A 23,411-nucleotide genomic window follows, 5' to 3' on the forward strand; every position below is an offset into this window, starting at 1 on the left:
CGGCCTTTGTTGATCTGAGGGCAACTGATCTCTACTTCCTGCTAAACTAGGAAACAACTGTTGACCCAATGTTGAAGATGCAACATTAAGTACTCTTTCGATCCATGGAGCACCCTGCCCAATCTACATTTGTGAAGCCCTCAAGCCTCACTCCATCAACCTGTCTGTAACATAATCCATAATCTGTTGTTCCCTTGAGATACCTCAAAACATGCTTTGTAGCAACCTAGTGAACTCTAATCAATTCCATCCTAAACTGACTCAGCTGGTTTAGTGAAAACAAATATCAAGCTGTGTGCTGACTAGATACATCAACAATGCAATGAGCAAGATGTATAATGTAGAATCTACTTGCTCTGCTCTGCTAGCATCCACCTTCCTCTAGTTTGTGACTAGAGGCGTGGCAATGGACTTGCAATCTTGCATATGAAACCTCTTGAGAATATCCTGCGTGTACTTGCCCTATCCCAAGAAGATCTCACCATTACCCTACCAAACCTCCAATCCAAGAAAATACTGCATAAGCCCTATGTCCTTCATCTCAAACTCCCTTGCAAGGTTTTCCTTGCAATCCTGAATCAAGCTATCTACTCTAGTCAATATAAGATCGTCAACATAGAGCACTAGAATGAATGGAAGCCCTCCAACCATGATGTAATACAAGTTGGGATCCACCTCACTCTTAGTGAAGCCCAATCCTCGAAGGTAGTTATCAATATGAGTGTACCATGCTCTCAGAGCTTGCTTCAACCCATATAAAGAGCTTGCTTCAACCCATATAAAGAGCTTGCTTTAGCTTGCACATGTGTGTCTCTACTGAACTACTCAAACCCCTCTCGCTGCTCCATATAAATCTCCTCTTCAACAACTCCATCAAGGAATGTTGTCTTCATGTCCATCTAGTGGATCTTCCACCCCATCTGTGTTGCAAGTGCCAGAATCGTCCTAATGGATGAAAACCATGTTACTGGGGCAAATGTCTCATCATAGTCTATGCCCTCAACCTGTGAGAAGCCCTTGGCCACAACCTTGGCCTTGTACTTCTCCACACTCCCATCTGCTCCATGCTTCACCTTGTACACCTAGTGTGAGCATACTATTGATTTTCCCTCTAGTCGTAGCACAATCTACTATACATTGTTCTTCATGATGAAAGATGGAGGAATATTCGTCCGTCGTGGCATCCTACCAAACCTGTTGAGAGGCTGCCTCCTCATAACAAGAAGGCTCAATGTCTAACAACTCTCCCATCAGTGCCATATACCCGATGCACCTCTGTGGCTGCTTGCTCTTCATGAACACAAAGCTAGGCGCTTCAACATGCTTGGGCCTCCTGAATCAACATGTCAGCCCACTTGGCTCTCTTCCTCCTTATGTTAGGAGTCTCTAACTGATTATGCTACCTGCTCTCGTCCTGGTCTCTCCTCCTTATCATCCTGCTACACATCTTGTTGTGTGAGTCTCTTGTCACCTGGTTTGTAGGTTTTAACCCCGTACAGAAATTACCTGCATACGAATTCTAAAACACAGAAAATAAACAATGCGAGAGCATAACACATAAAACACATATACACAGAGATTTTCCCCTGGATCCCGAAACCAGGACTACCAGCTTGATTTTTCATTACCTTCCTTTCAATGTTACAATACATATTTATACATGCAGAAGCATCCAATACCATGGACCAAAAACCATCGCATCCAAAACCGTGTGCGAAAATCGTGCACAAAACCATAGGTAAGTCTGCCCAACCTAACATAGGGTCCAAAACCAAAATTTTCGACGTGCTGCCCCGGACCCCATAGAGTGGGGTTACCTGCACCCCTCAAACCCCCTTTGACTCCCCCAGCTACGCAATCAGCGCATACGTGGGCTAGTCGTGGAAAGAATATAACACAACCCAACATTCTCCTTAGTCATTTATCCAACCCTGCAACACCCATTGATTCTTTACACCAAGAGAAATTCTCAAAGCTCACAGATTTTATCAATGCATCTGCAATATTCTTCAAAGTGTCCACCTTTACCAGCAACACCTTTTTGTCTTCTATCATATCCCTCACAAAGTGATACTCAACATCAATGTGCTTTTTCTTTGAATGATATGCAGGGTTCTTTGCCAAGAAAATTGCACTTTGGCTGTCACAGACTATCCTTATAGCTCCCTGTACTAACCCCATATTTGAACACAATCTCTACAACCAAACTGCTTCCTTACTTGCATGAGTGGCTGCCATGTATGCTGCCTCTATAGTTGATAGTGCCACTACATATTGTTTCTTACTCATCCAACTGATTGCACCTCTAAATAGGTTAAACACATACCCACTTGTAGATCTTCTTTGATTCAGATCTCCAGCCCAGTCTGCATCAACAAAGCCACGAATATCCAACACTTTGTCCAATCCTGGTCTTCCTTGGTAGCACAAACCATAATCACTAGTGCCACACAAATACCTGAAAGCCCGCTTCACTGTTGTCCAGTGCTCCTTCCCTAGTTTTGACATAAACCTGCTCAATACTCCCACTGCATGTGCAATGTCTGGTCTAGTACAGACCATCGCATACATCAGGCTACCGACTGCACTTGCATATGGAACACGGGACATGTCCTCTTCCTCTTCTTGTGTCTTGGGACACTGTTCAGCAGATAACTTTACACCTACAGGAATAGGAACCTTCACCGGTTTACTATCCTGCATATTAAACCTCTGCAATATTGTCTCGACATACTTCCTTTGGTTTAACCAGAGCTTCCTCTTTGTCTGATCTCTTTTAATTTCCATGCCCAAAATATAGTTTGCAGCACCAAGATATTTCATGTCGAATTTGGAGGACAAATGGGTCTTCAAATCCTGGATAATTTCTTTGTCATTTCCAACCAGCAACATATCATCCACATACAATACCAGATAAATAACACAGTCACCAATTAATTTAAAATACACACAGTGATCTGCTTTGCTTTTGGTGAAGCCAAGTCCCCGTATAAATGTATCAAATTTTTGATACCACATCCTTGGTGATTGTTTTAACCCATACAGAGACTTCTTTAACTTGCATACTAGTTCTTTCTTACCCTTCACCGCAAAGCCTTCAGGTTGTTTCATGTAGATCTCCTCTTCCAGATCCCCGTGAAGAAATGTTGTCTTTACATCCATCTGTTCTACCTCAAAATCAAAAGCAGCAGCAATAGATAAAAGTAATCTAATAGAAGTTACCTTGGCAACAGGAGAAAAAATATCACCAAAATCAATTCCCGACACCTGGGAATAACCTTTTTCTACCAACTGAGCTTTGTATTTCTCCACCTTTCCTTCTGCATTTGTCTTCTTCTTGAACACCCATTTGTTGCCAATGGGTTTCCTTCCAGCCGGCAACTCCACCAGATCCCAAGCCTCATTTTTGTGCAAAGATGCCATTTCATCAACCATGGCCTCTTTCTAGAGTTTTCCATCCTTTGAATCTACTACTTCCTTCATAGTTCTAGGATCATCATTAATAATAGATAAAGCAAAATTTGAACAGAAAGCAAATGGACTATACCTTTCTGGCTGCCTTCTTTCTCGAACTGATCTTCTCACACCCGAAGTTTGTGGCTCTTCATCTTCTGATTCCTCCTCTGTTGTAGAGTCTGATTCTTCCTCCTTTAGCTCAAACTCTATCTTCTCAGGTTCCTTTGGTTAGACTTCATGTTTAATAACATCTTTCAGCTCTTTGAACACCACACCTCGGCTGTACACAACCTTCCTTGTTACTGGGTTCCAAAGCTTATAACCCTTTAAACCATCCTTATACCCAATAAAATGCACTTTTCAGATTTACTATCCAACTTGGTTCGTTTCTCCTTTGGAACATGTACATATGCATCACATCCATATACTCTCAGATGTGAAAGAGAGGGTTTCTTACCACTCCATACCTCTTGTGGAGTCTTATCCTCCAACGCTGATGAAGGTGATCTATTGACCAGCTAACATGTCTCCACCGCCTCTGCCCAAAATTCCTATCCTACCCCGGCACCACTGAGCATGCTTCTTGCCCTTTCCATCAACGTCTTGTTCATTCTTTTTGCAACTCCATTTTGCTTAGGTGTATATGGAGTAGTCTTCTGTCGTGCTATACCACACTTCTTACAGAATTCTTCAAATGCCTTACTGCAAAACTCTCCATCGTTATCTGTCCTCAGCGCCTTTATCTTCTTCTCTATCTGGTTTTCCACCAAAGCCTTAAATTCTTTAAACATGTCAAAGACTTCAGATTTCTTCTTAAGGAAATATATCCATGTATTCCTTGAGAAGTTATCAATAGATGATACATAGTACACAGACTTACCCAGTGATGGAACCTTCACAGGTCCAAACACATCACTGTGCACAAGCTCTAATATCTGTTTCGCCCTCTTACCAGCAGAGGGGAAACTCACCCAATTCTGCTTCCCATATACACAATTTTCACAGAAATCAAAATCCAAAGAGCTATTACTCATACCTTCTACCATACCTTTACCATGAAGTATACGAAGGCCCTTCTCTCCAATATGTCCAAGCCTTTGATGCCACAGCATGGTCTTCTCTCCAGAGACCACTAGATTTTCTGCTCCACTTTCAGGAACCACATAACTGTTGCACCCATCAACAACAGTGCTATCCTGCAGCTTGTACAGAGTTTCAATCCAAACTCTCTGCATCAATTCCAGTGCCCCCCGAACCATCTTGTAGGGTATCCTTCTCGAACACTTGTTTTTACACCTGCATCATCCAGCTTGCTTACAGAAATCATATTTCTGGCCAATGCAGGAATATGTAGAACACTCAGAAGTGTTCTAACCCTTCCACCTTGCAACTTCAACTTTACTTTTCTGCGAACAACGATTCTAGCCTTCCTATCATCCCCTAAGAAGACATCACCACCATCATATTTCTCATACTCGCAGAACCACTCTCTATGGGGAGTGAAGTGAAAGGATGCACCTGAGTCAATCAACCATGCCTCATGATCTACATGTGTACTTGAAGAAGCCAAGTACACATCTCCACCTTCATCTGAGGTGGTTTTCGCCTCTGTAGAAGGAGCATCATCAGATCCCTTTCCTTTATCAGGAGCTTTAGATTTACAGTCCCTTTTGTAGTGCCCTTCCTTTCCGCATGTCCAACACACCAACTTTACAGGTTTTCCTGGAGATTTAGATCTCCCTCTAGATTTAAGTCTCCCACTCGATGACTTATTTTTGCTTCTATTCTGGGACCATCCTCGTACAGACAAGGCATCACCATTCTAGCTCTCCATATTTTTTCGTCTCATCTCCTCCATCAGCAAGGATGAGACTATTTCATCAAACTGCAAGGCAGTTGTATTGCTACCTATTGCAATAACCAGACTATCCCATGAATCTGGTAGAGAACACAACAAACTGATGCACTTATCTTCATCTGAAATTTTAATATCAACAGACGATAACTGACTTACCACAGTATTAAACGCATTCAGATGCTCTGTCACCGAGTCTCCATCTTTCATCCTCAGGTTATACAGTTTTTTCCGTAGGAACAGTTTATTCACTAGAGACTTAGATTAGTACAAAGTCCCTAACTTGTCCCACAAAGCCTTCACCGTAGCTTCCCCTGATACATTCAGCAATACTGAATCTGAGACACACAATCGTATTGTGCTCTTTGCCTTCCGATCCAACTTCTTCCATTCTTCATCGGACACTCCCGTTGGTTTAGTACCCGGATCTTCCGCGAAGCACTGATCTTTATCCACCAACAGATCCTCCATCTTGAGTTTCCACAACTCAAAACTCTGACCATTAAATTTTTCGATCTCTATCTTTCCACTGCTCGCCATCTTCTTTCACCACTAGAATCGATCTCGCAAATCTCCCACTGAATAGGGTCTACCACAGGCCCGAGCGAAACCCCTCAGCAACAAAGGCGTCCCCTTGAAGCCAAAACGGCTCCGATACCAAATGTAGCTTTTAACCCCATACAAAAATTACCTGCATACGAATTCTAAAACACAAAAAATAAACAATGCGAGTATAACACATATACACAGAGATTTTCCCCTGGATCCCAAAACCAGGACTACCAGCTTGATTTTTCATTATATTCCTTTCAATGTTGCAATACATATTTATACATGCCAAAGCATCCAATACCATGGACTGAAAACCATCGCGTCCAAAACCATGGACCAAAAACCATCGCGTCCAAAACCATGGACCGAAAACCATCGCGTCCAAAACCATGTGCGAAAATCATGCACAAAACCATAGGTAGGTCCGCCCAACCTAACATAGGGTCCAAAACCAAAATTTTCTAGGGCACTGCCCCGAACCCCATAGAGTGGGGTTACGTGCACCCCTCAAACCCCCTATGACTCCCCCCGTTACGCAATCAACGCAACGAAGGGGGGGCTCCGCCCCCCTTCTAACCCCCCGATTAAATACATGGGCTAGTCATGGAAAGAATATAACACAACCCAACATGGTTGAGACTCAAACTGTGATCCTAGTTGAGGCTCCTCCTTGGGAGAAAGTAGCTTCTCCTCAGGTACTCTAAGCTGCTCTCGCTCTAAGGACTCCCTCAGAGCTCTATCCTCCTCAAACCTCACGTCCCACCTGATAATTGTCTTCTTGAGTGATGGAATATACACTCTGTATGCCTAAGATGTCTCACTGTAACCCACAAAATACTCTTTTTCAACTATGGGCTCCTGCTTCTTGCTATCTTTGGACACATGGAAGTAAAATTTCATGCCAAAGATACAGAAGTGTGAGACATCATGCTTCTTGCATGCGAAAGCCTCCTTTGGCGTAACTTGTCTAAGCACCCTATGTGGACTCCTCTTCTGCAGACTACTGCAATGTTGGATGCCTTTGCCCATAAGAACATAGGCAATCCCTGATCATGCAACATGCCTTGGCCACTCCAACTATACTTCGGTTCTTTCCCTCAACCACCCCATTCCACTGAGGGTTATGGGGTGTTGCCAACTCTCTCCTACTGCCCTCCTTGGCACACAAGTCCCTGAAGGCATTGAAGATATATTGCCATTGTCACTCCTCACTGCTTTGATCTCCCTCCTGGTCTTTTATTCTACCAGGGCCTTAAACTCCATGAACTTGTTTAAGACATCGTCCTTCTTCTTCATAAAAAACATCCAAGTTTTACAAGAATAATCATCGATGAAAGTAACATAATACCTGTGTCTCATAAGTGATGGAGAAGAGAAGGGCCAACATATATATAAATGCACCAGCTCCATAATCCCTATGGCTTTGTTGTCTTGGCCCTAGAAAGATGACTTGGCATACTTGCCAGATGTGCATCCCTTTCACACTCCATTTAAGACTGTATTGTGGTAGCCTTATGGCTATCTACAGTAGGATCTTCGATGCCTCATAAAGCAAGTGTCCCATCCGCCTGTGCCAAAGTTCTCCTACATCTCTGCTCTGCCCACCTACTGCCTTCCTGGTCAAGGTTGCACATGCCTCAACCTGCAACTTGTAGAGATTCTTCATCCTCACAACTATCTGCTTCACTGATCCAAAAGCTAGATGCTTGAGGCAAGTCTTACCTCTGTTGAAGATGACATCATAACCCTTGTCCTCTAGGGTTGCCATCGTAACAAGGTTCTTTTTTAGGCCTAAAACATAGAGGACATCTCTGAGATGGAGAGAGCTCCCAGACTCCCTCTCAAAGCTAACAGTACCAGCTCCCCTAGTCAGGTACTTTCCATTATCTTCTAGCTCAATATGAACTTTTGTTAATTTTAGGTATGTTCTATGCTGAGAGCAAATTTACTTCAATTTTCCTTACTTCAATTTTCCATATTAGCTCAATATCAATTCCAGATTAGCAATCACATTTAGCATGATAGTAAAATGTTGATAGAACATAAACATAAAACGCAGAAGACAAACCAAGACAAGAGGACACAAGATGTGGCGCCAACCAGGGACAAACCCCAATGTGGGGAAACCCTTGATCAATTCTTCTTATGTTCTTCAATAATTTAGCAAAGAGAGAGAGATAGTACATATACATCAGAAGTCAACATTTTGACTTGTCATAATAAGAGCAGAGATCTTCACTAAGAATATGAACACATGAGGTAGCTGATCTAAACTTCGGTGAAGACATACTGCTTCAATTGATCCTGCAAGGTGACTCCATCACCATGCTGCACCCATCACTGTGCTGCCCCTCATTATCATGTTGCACCCAATCAATGAGCTACTCGCATCACTGTGTTGCCCCCATCACAGAGCAGTACCTCATCATCATGAGGTACCCATCATCAACAAGCTACTGCAATGCATCGTGTTGCTATTATACATCCATACCCATCATCACCATGTTGTACCATTGTGCTACACCATACTACACCATGTTGCACCCATCCTTACTGTCACCTATATGTTGCACCACTATCATTGTGCACTATGCTGCACCAATCATTGTTGCAACTAAACATGCTATCTCTAACACCATGCTGCATCCAACATACACTCATCCATGCTTGCTGTAATATATTATCATTATGTTGCACATACAACATCCAATATGTTGCAACCATTTACACTCAGCCTTAGCTGCTTGTTATGGCTTGCAGCCTAGCAGAGCAGCTAGGCTATGGTTGTTTAGGCTTCTTTCATATTCAGGACAGCAACCAACAATTGCTTAAGATAGTCCTCTAGCAGTCCTCCTTAACTGCCTCTAACAGTCCTCTAAAAGTTCTTCTAACAGTCCTCCTTATCTACGGATTGAGATTCCCCCACGGACCGTGTATTGATTGTGTCTAGGGTACCAACGTGACACATAAGACTGCAGTGAGGGCTTGCTAAAAGGCCTCCCCTTGCTGCATTCAAACCCTTAATGAATGCGGCCTAGGACAGCGTATTAGGGCTGAGGTAAGTGTCCCTTCTTTCTGCGGAATAAGGCCAGCATTTAGAGTACTACATAGAACAGTGGTTAGGTCTCTTTTTGGGCCAGCGTGTAGACCTCTCCTCAGGAGAGCAGATAAGACACTTTCTTAAGTGTTGTGGCTAGGAGACTGAGATAAGGTCATCTTCATAGGGTCATCCATGACAACAATAGGCTGCAGCGTAGGTTCTTCTAGGACAGAGTTTAGGTCTCTCTGCGTTTAGGGCATGACAGCATTATAACCCTTGTTTCATGACTGCGTTTAGGTGGCATCTTCATTAGGCAGCGTAGCTCCTTCTTACCCAAGACAACAACTAGGTCTAGGGCATCTCCTCAGCTGCATAAACTCCCTTTAGACCTGTGGCTAGGGAATTTTGCCTTCATGATTGTGTTTAGGGCATCATTAGGCCAACGAATAGGGCTTGCTTCATACCAGTGTTTAGCCTTCTCCATGATAGCATAGAGCCTTCTCCTTTAGGGCAGCATTGTCTCTTAGGATCTCTCCTCCCACCAAAACCCAAAGACAAGTGAAGAGGAAGAGATCACAAGAAAAGTGTATGTCCAAATGACTAGCAAGCCACCTCTTTTTATACTAAAACGTTGAGCACAAGTGTGGGCAATTTGGTTGTTGGCCGACCTTGACGAATTGTCCCATAACACAAATAAATTCATATCTCCATGAATACTTATCGGAATCGGATGATCTTTAGATCAATCCTACAGCTCTCGACGAGAGGAATCCATGAAAAATATCATCTTCCATGAATAAATATACCCACATGGAGTTTGGCCCTAGTTTCCAATTTTAACAACTTTCATGTCCTTCTCCAGCTGGTTGAAATACTCCTTGTTCCTGGTCATGTGGAAGGATGCTCTTGAATCAATATAACACATGTTGCTACCTACTGAGCTTTCCATGCAAGCTATCAATGAGAAGTCTTTCTCGAACTAAGAAGCAAACCCATCTACCTTAGTTGATGCAACCACATGATCCTTATTGGACCCCTTCTTGTTAGGACACTTTGTAGCATAGTGCCCAAACTCATAGCAATGGAAGCACTTGATCTTGCTCAGAACCTTCTTCTTCTTCTCACCCTTCTGACTAGTCTCGCCCTTGCCTTTGCCCTTCTTGCCCTTGGCTTTGCTACCTTTTCCTGCTAGGGCAAAGTTATCCTCATCCTCAATCTTCACTGATCTATCATCTCTCGTCCCTCTACAGATTTCTTCTTGAACACAGTGACTCCAAAACCTTTTGCAACTGGGAAATTTTCTCTGCCACTCACTACATCTCGGAAACCATACCAAGACTTTTGGAGTCCCAAAAGATCATGCAAAGATGCACAAGACTCACAAGGTCTTTTTCTGCTACTATCTCACCCACAACACCTAGCTCATCCCGAACCTAAGTGAACTTTGAAAGATATGTGACGATGGGTAGTCATTTGCTCATCTGGATATTTCTTAGCTTCTCCTTGAGAACTAGCTTCCTGGCATCACTGGAACCATGATACAGATGGCTTTAAACATCTCATATGTTGTCTTCGTCCCATGGAGATGAGGGATAATATGGTATTTGAAGTTTGAACCCCTCTAGAATGATCCTCCTCGCCTTGGTATCATTCTTGTTATCTGGGCCAACTATTGGGGATCTTGAGGTGGCACTATAGTCTGCTTTATAAACTCAAACACCCCATTATCTTCCAACACTACTGATATTCGCTCATTCCATGAGCAAAAGTTAGAGGCTCCCTCTAAACAGTGATCTACCCTCAATTCATAGAACACCATCCTGCTTATCCAACTTACTACTCTTTAAACTCTAGCGCTAGCCTTCCTGATTGATCTGCGTTCTTCACTGACTGATCAACTTGGTGCTAGTTTTTATGTTGATCTCTACTCTGATACCATGTTTAATTTCCATGAAACTCTGCAACTACTTAGTGAATTATTGAAAACTAGGCAACTGAAAACTGAAACCAAATTCACTTTCACTAAGATACAAAATTTCTTAACTAATAAGAAGTCGAATATAATCAAATAGATAAAAATGCAACACAAAAATTAACATGCACCTTTACCCAGGAAAGCTAAAAGGGAAAACAAGCCTTCTTTGTTGTAGTATTTTATTGATTGAGCTTGAGCAATTGATTCTTTTACAAGGCAATCTATCACATTGAGAACAACCTTGTCCTCTCACCAAACTAGCTTGGACTCACCCTGGATATCTCGTGATCCCTACTCCTAATCCTTTGTGCACTGGCAACCCTATTTCCTTGTGCACTATCGCCTATTTCCTTGCGCACAAAATCTCCTATTTTGTAGTGCAAATAGCTCCTATTTCTGCGTGCACTTGGTCTCCTATTATTTAGGATGCAAATCCTAAATCCTAGCGCAAATCTGCTTAATAAATCCATGTGTTCTTGTTTATCAAGGCTACGCACACCACAAGCAAACAACTCTCACACAAACTTGTGCACTCAACAATGAATAAACTGTGTGCCTTCGTCCTTCTTTTATAGATCCGATCCATGCTAAATTAGGCAAGTTACAAAATTAGAACATGGGTTGTGATTGACTAGTTAACCGAGTCGAAGTGGTTCTCTCTCCAATCAAAACTAGAGTTATAACTCATCCTTCCTTCAATCAAAGACTGAAGTTTCCAACTCAACCTTTCTAAAATTTGAATTGCCACTCAATCCTGTAGTCAACTGAAGAAGGGACCACGTAACTAATCCTCCAACACTATGCATGAACTTGTGAAGTTATTCCCGCAAATTGGAAATAAGCTCACCATCTCCATGAACTCACTCCATGGTCAAAGAAAGACAACTCATGGTCTTTCTAGCTAAGGCACGAGCCAGAGAAGACCTTCCACTCACTACAATTTTCAACAAGAGCATCATCTTCCTAAAAGGCCAAATTCTCATTTTCTGGTGGAAATCGATTTACTGAGGTTGGTTTACTAAGAAGACCAAGATTCTTATGCTGCCAAATCCATTCTTCTTACTGAATTGGGGATCAAATTTCCCCATCTTGAAGACCGAATTCTTTACAAGACCAGACAGCGAATCTTTAGGCCCAAACTATTCATTGATTGGAAATCCTGGAGGACAAAATACATTGGAGTTGGACCAAGTTATCTACAGTACTTAGGTCAAACAAAGGAGCCTAATTAACCTTCGGATTTTCCCAGGAACAGTCCTCGGGTTCATTTATACTTCTCCACAATAAACCTTCTAATTTTGTCCTTGGAACAATTTTTACCGGCACTTATAATTTTGTCCTCAAATTGTTCGAAGAAAAGCTTGTTCTCAAACTGTTAGAAGAAATTTGTCAATTAAATTACAGTAGTGCATTTGAAACTAAGCCTTGTTATACTGTAACACTTGTAAATCTGTGAGGTTATGGATTCATATCTAGGCATGATTTGTCGTAATAAAGAGGTTGTCAGGTTGTAACAGTGGTGTCTTTATGCTAGCCAATGTAATGATGGATAGCCATGTATTAGTATGATGAGTTGGGTGAGAAAGTATAGTGAATCTGCATAGCTAGTGGTTATATATGGAAAGCCTCCATTAATATGATATTTAAAACCTCTATGTAATTGCTATGTTTTGAGATTGTTGGTGAAGTTGACAGTTGGAGGGAATGTTGGCTAAGTTGCGTCAAAGTCTTGGTGAATTGATCAAGGTTGAGACTCAGAGTCTGATTTTGTGCTATAAGCCTTGTATATGTATCAGCTAATGGAAGACAGAATAAGAAAGATTCTAGAGGACCTTAGAAGATGGAATCAGCGCAACAGTGCATCGATAGATTCTTTGGGATACAACACTTCTATAGGCCAAGGAACAAATCAAAATGATGGACCCTTTTCAAAAGAAGTACATGCTATCCTATAACTGGAGCAACTGAGGGATTTGTAGAAGAAAAATAATGTGGGAAATTTGCTCCTTGCACTGTGGTTGGACTTGAAGATCATAGGGTCAGGGGATATCATTTGTAAATTGGTGCAAATAGACTCACTTATTTCCGAAGTGGACCAATCAGATTAGAGTTTAAAATGGACCCTACCTTGGTACAACACCAAGTTCTCGAAGCACCCTTATGAAGGGGACTTAATGGTAGCTTCTTGTTTCAGTGAGATTATCAAAATAACTTCACCTATGCTCCCTTACAATGATGACATTATGAGGGAAGTTTTCCAGCTGATAGAAGAAAATCTTTAGGGGTTGCATGACACCTTAGGTCCTACCTTTGGGAAGAGGCTCAAAATTTTAGAGATCATGGCTGGAGTTATGGGTAACCATAATGCCATTTGCAAGATGTTGCAATCCATATTGTTGGCCATCTAGAGGAAAGAACAGGTTGTATCACCTGCTACTTATGAATTAGTCGAAAGGTTGGTTGAGCAGGACATAAAAATTCTCAAAAGGAAGTTGTCCAAGGAAGAGCTAAGGAGTATGTGAGTTAGAGATGACAAAGATGCAAAGGTCCAAACATGTAGCAAGAATGAGTTGAGGAAAAATTTATGCTTCAGCCGCAAGGGGCCTTAGGAACCTAAACACTCATGCTTGGGAACAATGATAGAAGAGATTCCTTCTGATCATTTTGATGAGGACTCTTCTTCTATAGTTTAGTCCATTGATTATCACAAGGATACCTTTGAAAAACATGAGCAATCATGTGAAGATGTTGGTACCAGTTCACCTGTGCATGCATGTTTGACAGTTGAAAATGGTGAGCAACAGATTGATTCCATATGTGAAGAAGGCCATGGAGAGGACATTCAGGAAGACTTGAGGAATGATCCGCTATTGTAGTTCAACATAGAGAACAGTTAGAGGAGCATAGGTTAGACACTCATAGTCTGCATGATGAGTCACCTTTAAGGAGCCAATTGGAAGCTCAAGTTGAGACCATGGTCAAGGAGGTTGAGCATTCATCTTTGGGACCACTTATTGATGAGGTGCAAATAGATGTGGAAGTAGCCAGCAAGGCTGCAAAACTTCCAAGTGAGAGCCACCAAGAGGAGATTGAACATTTTAGAACTCATCTTATGGCATTGAAGCAGAAGATTTAGACCATCAAAGGCACCATTTGGCAGCAGAACAATAAAATAGAGGAGCTTAGATTAGTGTGTGCCGAGTCAGCAATCAAGTTGTCTATCATTGAGGAATGGCTAAAGGTTCCTTGTGAGGCAACAAGAGGAGTATACTTCGGAGATAAAGAGAAACCCTCTTTAAGAATACATAGATAGGGATTGCAACACTATCTTCTCACCTCTGTCCATTGGAAAGGGAGAGGAAAAGTCTTCTAGATGGATTTTATTCGTTGACTGAGCAGAGCAACGTGAGTTGACCACGGAGCAACATCGGCATGGTGTACTTATTCCAAGTGCAGGTATTCATGCATTTGATCCTTCCCACGGGATGGATTGGCGGGAGATTATGAACTGGTATCCTGTTGATGGGGCGATTCTTGGGAGAACATTCTTGGCTGAGGGTATAGCACAGCAGAAGCCCTTAGGCAAGGATGATGATGACTAGCCATGGTGGCATTGGAAACCAGGTAGATCTATTGATAGCAGGATGAGTGAGAGATTGGTTTGAGATCCAAGTATTGAGGGATCCATTCATGGTTGGTTAGCATGGAGGCTTGATGTGACCTAATGGTTTGTATGGGATCCTAGTATTAGTGTACAAACGCCTCTACAGTGGACAGACGTGGATTGCTTGAGGGCAAGCAATCTTAGGGAATAAGGATTTGTAATGTCCCCATTTTCAGTTTCCCTTGTGATGTGGTTACGATGGATCAAGATTTTATTATTAGTGGGTCTGGAGGGTTTTGGAGGAGTCTTATGGGGTCCGCACACATTATTCATGGTTCCGTTCTTGTAAAACGGGTTATTATTGAGCATATCTTAACTTAAAATACTTAAGGTGTCATTCTGGGAGGAGTATTTGATGAAACACTTTAGTGTAATAGCTCGTTGGAACCGGAACAAAGAGATTTATAAGATGAGATGGTGAAAAATGACTTTCAATGGCTGAAGAGATCGTAAAGGTGGATTTACCATTTTTCTAGATTAAAAGTGAAGTCACTAATTAAATAAAAAAGGGGAAATGCTTAAAAAGGCCAGAAGAGGAAAAGTGACTTAAATAAAATAAAATAAAATTCACTTAAATAAAGGAGAGAATCTTCTAGAATGGAAATAAAATAATAAAATAAAATGCTTCTAGAAGGATGGAGAGGGATCTATTAGACCTATAAAAAGAGGGGCAGCAAATCATTTGAGACATCTTGGTTTGGAGTATTTTTCTTATTCGAGAGGTTTTGGAACGATGTTCTCAGCTTTCAGCAAAACCAAGGACGAAAAGCCTTGGGTTTCCTTATGTGTGTTGGACGAAACCCCAACTCACCTATGAGAAGATTTGATCCAGAAATCTCATGGAGCTTCAGTGGCATATTTGGAGATCAGATCTGCAGTAGATTTGAAAATTGGAGTGGGGATCATCCAAATCTTCAATTTGGGCAATATTTACAGTTGCAGCGTCTATTTTGGAGGCCAAATTCAGTATTGGAGCAGATATTCATTGGTGGCCATCAACTCAGCTATTTTCTAGCTACCATTTAGCAGGAGCTACTGATATGTAATCTTATTCCTATAATAAAATTAGGCTAAGTTTATTTGTTGCAGCATTTTTGGGCTTTATTTAAGTTGGTATTTTCCGTATGAGATTGTGCTATTTCTGTTTAGAAATTCTGCAGCAATGAAATTCTTTGTTGCATTTTATTAATGTTTCTGGTAAAAATTTATGCAATAGTAATTTCTGAGAGATTTTAGCAAAATAATAAATACAGAACATTACACCTTGTCAAGGGAGATGTGATTCAACAAACTGCTTAATCAAGATTCTAGAAGGTGAGACAATAATGAAAACATCGCTTACAAAAGACTGTTACAAAGAAGTATGGGAATTTTCTGATCAGAGTTATGACTTCCACTTCTCTTTCTCTTTTCTTTCGATTAGACCTGTTGTGACTTCTACTTCTCTTTCTCCTTTCTTTAGATTAGACCTGTTGTGAATACCACTCTCTTTCACATTCTTTAGATTAGACATGTGCATTACTATCGCAAATCATAAGTAGTTGACGTACCAATCTCATTCTATCTTTTATGTGCAGCATTGTTTGTCCCCCAAAAGTTCGAATTTGGTAAGAACAGCAGTTGTGACTCCCTGTCTGTCCCTGCTGCTCTTTGTAAGCCTAAGAGGCCAAAATCACTATTGCCAGATTATTCTCAGGTTGAAGCTTTGATGAATAAAAGACATCTAGTTAATTTGATTACCTGTTGCATTAGTTATTTCTAGTAGAGTATGAGAATTCATTCACTATACTAGATAGCTCTTATATAGCATTGGTTGACAGTTTAATTGATTTTCTTAGCAGCATTTACTTATAAAATTCTGAGCACCCCGTTTAGTTTCCTCATCATTCATCTTCAGGGCCCTACGTGCAAACTTAAGACCCCATAGCCCTGTTGAATCCAACCAATACCAAATTTGTATTGTTGTCCTCTGGTCTATGATACGACTGAATTAGACTGAGATTGACAGCATCAAATAAGGATACTCCCTGTAGCTAGAAAAACACCAACTGTTCAGTGAGAGAAATATTGCTGAGATGACAATAAAATATTTTTAGATTACCTCAGGCTTGTTCCAAATGGTCTCCTTGGATTTGATATCTTTGAGGAACACATTTGGAAGATAACAAAAAGGCACTATTGCCAGGAACAAGTCCAGCTCCAAGGAATAAATGGGCTGTGCTATAAACATATTTGATGAGATAGTTATCTTTAAGATTATTCATCTCATTTGGCAACTCCACGGGACAAGGATCAACAAGCTAAACATATCAGAAGATCATCTCATTTGGATCCGACTGAGCTGATTAGTCAACCATTTGAAGTCGCAGAGAAGAATTTCAGAAAGATCAAGGAGAATGATCAAGAACCAGGTACACAATGTATTGATTCAATTGAAAATCAATTCTGAAAGGTGTGTTCTATTTGTTTTTATATAGAAGAAAGCAAACAGAGAATGTGCCTCGATATCTAGCCATGTAGTAGCTTCCCCTATTTCCAACTCCATAACTACTGTCATGGCTCAAACCAAAAAGATTGCCCAACAGGTGTGCCACATTAGACTTTATTCTTATAGTAGGGAAGCCTAATGATTTCCCACACAATTATAGGAAAGTGCTGCCTAAATTCTATGGTAATAATGCCATATCCGCTGAAGATCATTTGAAGGTCAAGGCATGCTATAAGTTTGTTGATGATTGCTTAGTTGAACATAAGGGTGTGGTTATGAAGCAGTTTGTAACTTTGTACAAACCTATGACGATGATGCTAGGACATGGTACCAAATCATGCCAATAGATAGCATTGCAATCTGGGAGGCATTTGAAAAGGCATTTAAGGATGAGTGGGGCATTGCCAAAAATAGATTTTTGTTTCCTGAATTGACAGGAATAAGGAGGAAAATGAGACAGTCAAGAAACTCAAGAGCTGATTTAAAAAAACCTATATAATGGTTCCTCTTGCAAAATCAGGCCAGCGGATGCCACAGCCCTAGTGCTTTACACTGTTTTTAAACTTGGCCTGCTCAGACACGTACCCAGCTGAGTTGACTGAGTTGATCCCAAACCAAGTCAGCTTGGTCTTCTGCTTGGTTCAGGGACTGGTTTGGCACCAGACAGGTCCAACCCAGTTGAGTCCATACCTACTCAACCAAGTTGGTCCAAGACTCCACCGTGGTGCACTTTTCAGGAAAGATCAATTTTTTTTTAAAATAGAATACCTAAATCCTAATTCCTAGCACCCTAAACCCTACAAAAGAACTATAAAAATTCCCTCCCCGCCTCTATTTACTTCACACCTCTCTCATTGAGCATTTGCAAGCATTTGGAGTTCTGGAGCAGTTTTGAAGAGTTGTGATTTAGACTGAGCAAGAGTATGATTTTGTAGCTCATGCTAAAAATCCCATTTCTAGCAGTGGTGATAAGTTTGATGATTGATCATGTATTGCAGTTAGTGCCATTTTTATATATTCATCCTTACATGATATATACATGATCAGACTTTGCATATTTTGTCTCTAATGGATTGGAACATTTAAAATATATTTTTTCCATTAAAAAATAAATATTTTATGTATTTTCAAGTAAAGCAAGTCACTGAAGTCAAATTGGTCTAAGTCATGGTTGAGTCCAAGTCGGAGTCTGAGTTGACCCTCGATCGATTCCAAGGCCAATTCCAAGTTTTAAAACATTGATTTTATATGCATGCCTCATTTCAATTTCTTGTTGAGGGAAAAGAATAGATAAATTTGAGATCTGCTTTTACTGCTTCTATAAACCAGAATGTTAGAAGGATTTTCTGGTTTTGAATCACCATACAGAGAAGAGAAATGCAGGAAATGCTCAAAAGACACCTACTTCTGACTCTACAATAGACAAGGTAGACAAGAGAACAAAGAAATTTGATATATTGACCAATGTGCTGCAAACATTGAGTAAAGTCCCGAGAATGAAAGAGGACAAAGTTCATCATCTCAAGCTTATAAGCCACAGCAACAGAGACCTCAGGTGCCTCAAAGAAGACCATTGTTTTAGAATAAGAACAAAGCTGAGGAGACAGTAGCAGCACCTCCCATTAGAACAAATAACGAGATAATGAAGAAAAGTAATACATGGATGATCCTTCTCGGACAGTGAATATGATGAGGGAAGAAAGGGAATACATGTATGTTCTTTCTCAGATGATGAATATGATGAGGGATGAAGGTGATCAAGTAGGCATGGCATATATTTTTGCAAAAAATAGCCCAAAAAAGGGCAAGATTATACCTCTGTCCACAAAATACATGGCAGCAAAAAAGAGACACATGATCCACAAAGAAAAAGTTCCAAACCACTTTGAAGAGAAGCCATCAGAATAAATTAACTGCACTACCATCTGGAGCAGGAATAGTAGGATAGGACCAACCCAAAATGGTTTTACTGTTGCTTACCTCACTATCTGAAAATGTCCTGTCAGAAGAGTATTCAGCAATTAAGTTCTGTTCCATGAGCTCCAATTCCGCTTCAAGTTCTGCTTCTAGTTCAGCTATCCCAGAATGTCGTGATGTAGAATCCATTGTTATAACACTATGTGTAGATCTATCATTGTCTTCATTCAGAGATCCTCCAACCATGCTTCTAAACAGAAGCTGGGTCTCAAAACCCATTTTGCAGTACTTGTCCTCTGTTTATCCCACTATGCATTCTACATATTATGAAATGCAACTGTTTAAAGTACCTGCTGATTGTGAGAAATCTATTTCCAAGGCCTTCTCCTGGCTTCCAGATTCAAAACTCAACCTAGGTTGTTAGTCTGCTCAAGCTGATATCTGATATTCTCAGTTTTGTTCTTGCTTTAAGTAATAAGAAGCAGTGCACCATCTCTGAATCCAAGCTTTGAAAGAAATGATCTGGGGGTGCCCATAGATCTGGCAAGCACAAGACGCAATCATTAAGTACTAGGTGATTGTGAAACTCAATTTATATCAGATAAACCAACTAGCAGAAAAATAAACCAAAATAGAAGTGACTGGCGAAGAGTTTCTCAAGATTGTTGATAAGTATGAGATCGAAAAGGCCTAATGGTTTCAATCTTTAAGACTACAACAAAATATTGAGATAAAAACCAACTTATCGCTCATGATATCTCTTTAATCTTAGCTGACTTTTCAGGCAGCTTTCTCCTAACATTGAAATGAAACAACTACTTGATATTCAATAGGTCAATATCCTGTACAAACCAGGAAGAGTACCATAAACTATGCTTTGATGAAAGAGATTCAAGACCCTATGTCCTTAACAGTAATAGCTACCAGAACAGGGCCTGTTATATTTAATGTAATTGTAGGCGTATTAACACAGTGACAAACATTTGTAAAACCTACCTGTTGGCAAAGACCATGAGGAATATTAGACTGGATAATGGCAATCTTCAAAACAGATCTTCTCATCTTTGCAGTACCATTTTCTTTGTCACAATCTTAACTTCTAACGACAAAATATGAGTGGCTTATCTGTCAAATCAAAATAGGTCCAATTTCCAAACACTACATGATAATTTTTCACTCTCAACTTCACTCTCCAAGATGATTTTAGAGCACTACAACATTTGTTGAATTTAATCCAAACGACATTTACAACATTTATTGAATTTAATCCAAATGACATTTATTTTCTGAACGTAGAGCCACCTGAATATGGGGAAGCCAGAAACCTGATATGCTGCATATCCACATCTATAACCTGCACAACTGTGCTGGGATAAGCCAGAAGTAAGATGGATATTGCTTAGAGATATCAGAAATCAATATCATTTCTCACTTTTCCCTTTTCTCGAAATGTATCTTATGTTACATTAAAAACCAATTATCAGATTCATCAAGAGTTACAGAGGCAGACATTGTAGGACGGACATAGGAGACTCCTCTGCCTACAAAAGGAGAGATGGCATACCCATACCGGCTCTAACAGGAAGAGTATCTATATCTTTCTGGAAAATAGACATTCTGGCTGCAAACAGGATGGTCATATCCAATAATTTCTGCCAGACTGAACGGCTTATTTGCTTCTTGAAAAGTTACACGACAAAGCTGTTTCCATCAAATCACGATTCTTCTATGAAAAATCTGGCATTCTTTTATCCACAGTGCGGTGTAATAAATTAGCTTGACATGTTTTAAGTTTTAACAATAAGAATTGAAAATTTGAACTAGTGATTGTGCTGTCTTGAAATCCGTGACAGATTTAACTTTTACTGCAGTCTGCACAAGTCTTACGCTGACATATTAAATTAATTACTTGACCTGTGAAATCCCTAAAGCGAATTTCAGATATTGTTAGAAATCGGAAAAACAGGACATCTATAAAAATTTGATTTGTGGCAACATGATAGCATAACAGGATCCTGAAGAGAGCCAAAAAGAACAGAATCCTGAAGAGAGCCAAAAAGAACCGATCTTAGTTTAACGAGGATTGGGAAATGGCACGTGTTTTCCTTAACCCATCAATCCAACAAAACTAGAGGGATTATAATAAGAAGTTATTAAATTCAATCACCATAATTCAAGTAGGAGATAATGTCTTAGACTCTAAGTTGAAGTCCGATTCGGTTCGGCTCTCTCAACAATTTATCAACCGATACAAAGAGGGGCGATATCACACATTCAAATGCCTTCCAGATAACCAGTATGCATTTGGTCATAGAACCAAAGTCCAATAGGACGCAGGGGATGAAAATTTGTGTTACAATTCTTGCAGATTTTGACAGCCTCCGCCCTCCTACTTATTTTACTCTCATATCATAATTAAGGTAGTTTAAGTGGGGACACAAACAATCAAAATTTTGCCAGTACTTGCCTTCTATTCGCAAACTGAAGCCAATCTAGCCGTTATTTACCCATTGTCAGCCTCCTCAACTTTAAATTCGATCAGGCAAATGGCAGTAGAGTTTCATTCTTCTTATACACATTTGGAGGTTTTATACGTCATATCCGCTTCCATTAACCTACAAATGTATACAATAAACTTCATTGAAATTTACGTCTAAGAAATGGAGGAGAAATTCATACTGATGTACGCATTCATGGGCTTAATCGGACTCGAGTCCGAAAAATCGTTAAGCTACCGGTAAATCGCCATCCGCTGCCTGCAGAATCCAGTAAGATAATAGCGTAAAAGAATCCTGTGCAAAACCAAATAGAACAAGGAGCGGCAAAGGCCCCTGGTTTTCTTAACCAATCAATCCAAGAAAACTAGAGGTATTATAATAAGAGGCAAAATTTGTTAACACAGTTACAAATTCGATTCAATTAGCACAAAACTAGAGGTATTATAAATGATGCCATGAACCGAAAGTTGAAATTCGATTTAGGTCGCTTTCTCTCAACAATTTATCAGGCAATCCTACGAGGTGTGATGTGACAAATTCAAAGGCCTTCGATATAATCAGAATATGTATTCCGTTGTAGAGCCAAAGTCCAATAGGAAGCAAGGAATGAATAATTGTGTTACGATTCTTGCAGAATTTTACAGTCTCCGCTATGCTACTTAGTTCACCCACATCAGAATCAAAGCAAATTACATGGCAACAAAAATTATCCCAATTTTCCAGTGCTTGCCCTCAATTCGCAAAATGAAGCTAAAGTAACCGTTAATACACATTATTAGCCTCCCTAACTCTGAATTCGGACAAAATTAGGCAAATGTCAGTAGCAGAGATTCATTCTTCTTAAGGTATCAAATCTCAGAGGTTCCTATAGGCCATAGTTTTTTTCAGAAGAAAAAAACCATATAGATTATATTAAGGAGGCCATAGTTGCTTACATTAACCCACAAGTTTTTAATCGATAGATTCCTCTTCGACGGAACAATGACCTTATTGAAAATTTACGTCCAAGAAATGGAGGAGAAATCAAAATGAATGCCAGAAAAAGGGAATACGAAAATCACGCGACGTTGCAATTAAAACAACTGAAAACCCGTAATATTTAACAAAACAAACGAAAATTCTTACAGCTTTTCTCGGATAATCCATCCATTACAGTTGCCAACTTGCCATCCTCTCTCATTTCACCTTTCACATAATGCAGCCTGAACTTGCGGACAAGTTGCGGCCACAGATTTTGAAAAGTTTTCCACCTTCATGAATCCCCAACGGTATGAAAATCGATGATTCGATTCTATTCTACGCTGGTCTCGTCAACGGAACAGTTATGAGAAATATTGACGCCGTAAGCTGCCCAATCGTATTTCCTTTGCATGTATTTTATACTATTTTCACGCCGCTCATTAAAAACCCTAACCATCAGCTTCTTTCATGAATTTGATAATGCTGATAATTGTGGACCTTGTCTGGCGGACGGTGCTGTGTCACGCGTAGAATTGTTATGTCAAGATGGACGGCATATTTATTCTATTGTATGTACAGTTCAGTGGACTTTGACGAACAAGGTAATTGGAAAACTAAAAGTTACCTTTCAAAATCAACAAATGGGCCATCCTATCCCATGTCAGAGTGGCTGGTCTTTTGCCACGATCCCCCATATCTAAATGGTCTAAAATACCACAATGTTTGAATGTCGGCAATGTTTGAATGTCGGCCTTCCAAAATATCAGCCGAGGCCCCAGGGTACTATTACGATAAACGTCTCAATAATCTTCATTGACAAGTTATTCCGAGTCTCCGACCTACTTTTTCAGGCCAGAGTAAAGATACACATCTCCAGACAAAAACCTGTCAATATCGGGAAAAACACGTCTTATAAAAATGTATCCAACATTCAAGACAAAATATAAACCGACCCTGCAATTAGTTATTCTGAGTACAGACAGGTAAACAGGGAAAATCACACTCA

The 23,411-nt window shown here is 40.3% G+C and overlaps 1 protein-coding gene across 5 annotated transcripts in view; it reads right to left on the bottom strand.

The window, feature by feature from the left end:
• The window catches only part of LOC149231552 (uncharacterized), a 146,762-nt gene extending 123,815 nt beyond the window's left edge, over positions 1–22,947 (bottom strand). Inside the window, exons 1-3 of one of the 5 annotated variants that reach the window (XM_089379241.1) lie at positions 22,571–22,947; positions 21,627–21,703; positions 19,011–19,487 (exon numbers count right to left, since the gene is read on the bottom strand). In XM_089379241.1, the coding sequence (XP_089235367.1) occupies positions 19,011–19,226 (216 nt within the window). In that variant the 5' untranslated portion in view covers positions 19,227–19,487; positions 21,627–21,703; positions 22,571–22,947. Of the gene's footprint in view, positions 1–19,010; positions 19,488–21,626; positions 21,779–22,380; positions 22,488–22,570 lie in introns of those variants that run through there. The other 4 variants (XM_089379242.1, XM_089379243.1, XM_089379240.1 and 1 more) reach the window with 4 other exon arrangements.
• Between the last annotated feature and the right edge of the window lie 464 nt (positions 22,948–23,411).

The sequence above is a fragment of the Pinus tabuliformis genome, chromosome J (genome assembly GCF_031772625.1).
Source record: "Pinus tabuliformis cultivar Carrire ecotype Pingquan chromosome J, CPIR1, whole genome shotgun sequence".
Taxonomy (NCBI): Eukaryota; Viridiplantae; Streptophyta; class Pinopsida; order Pinales; family Pinaceae; genus Pinus; species Pinus tabuliformis.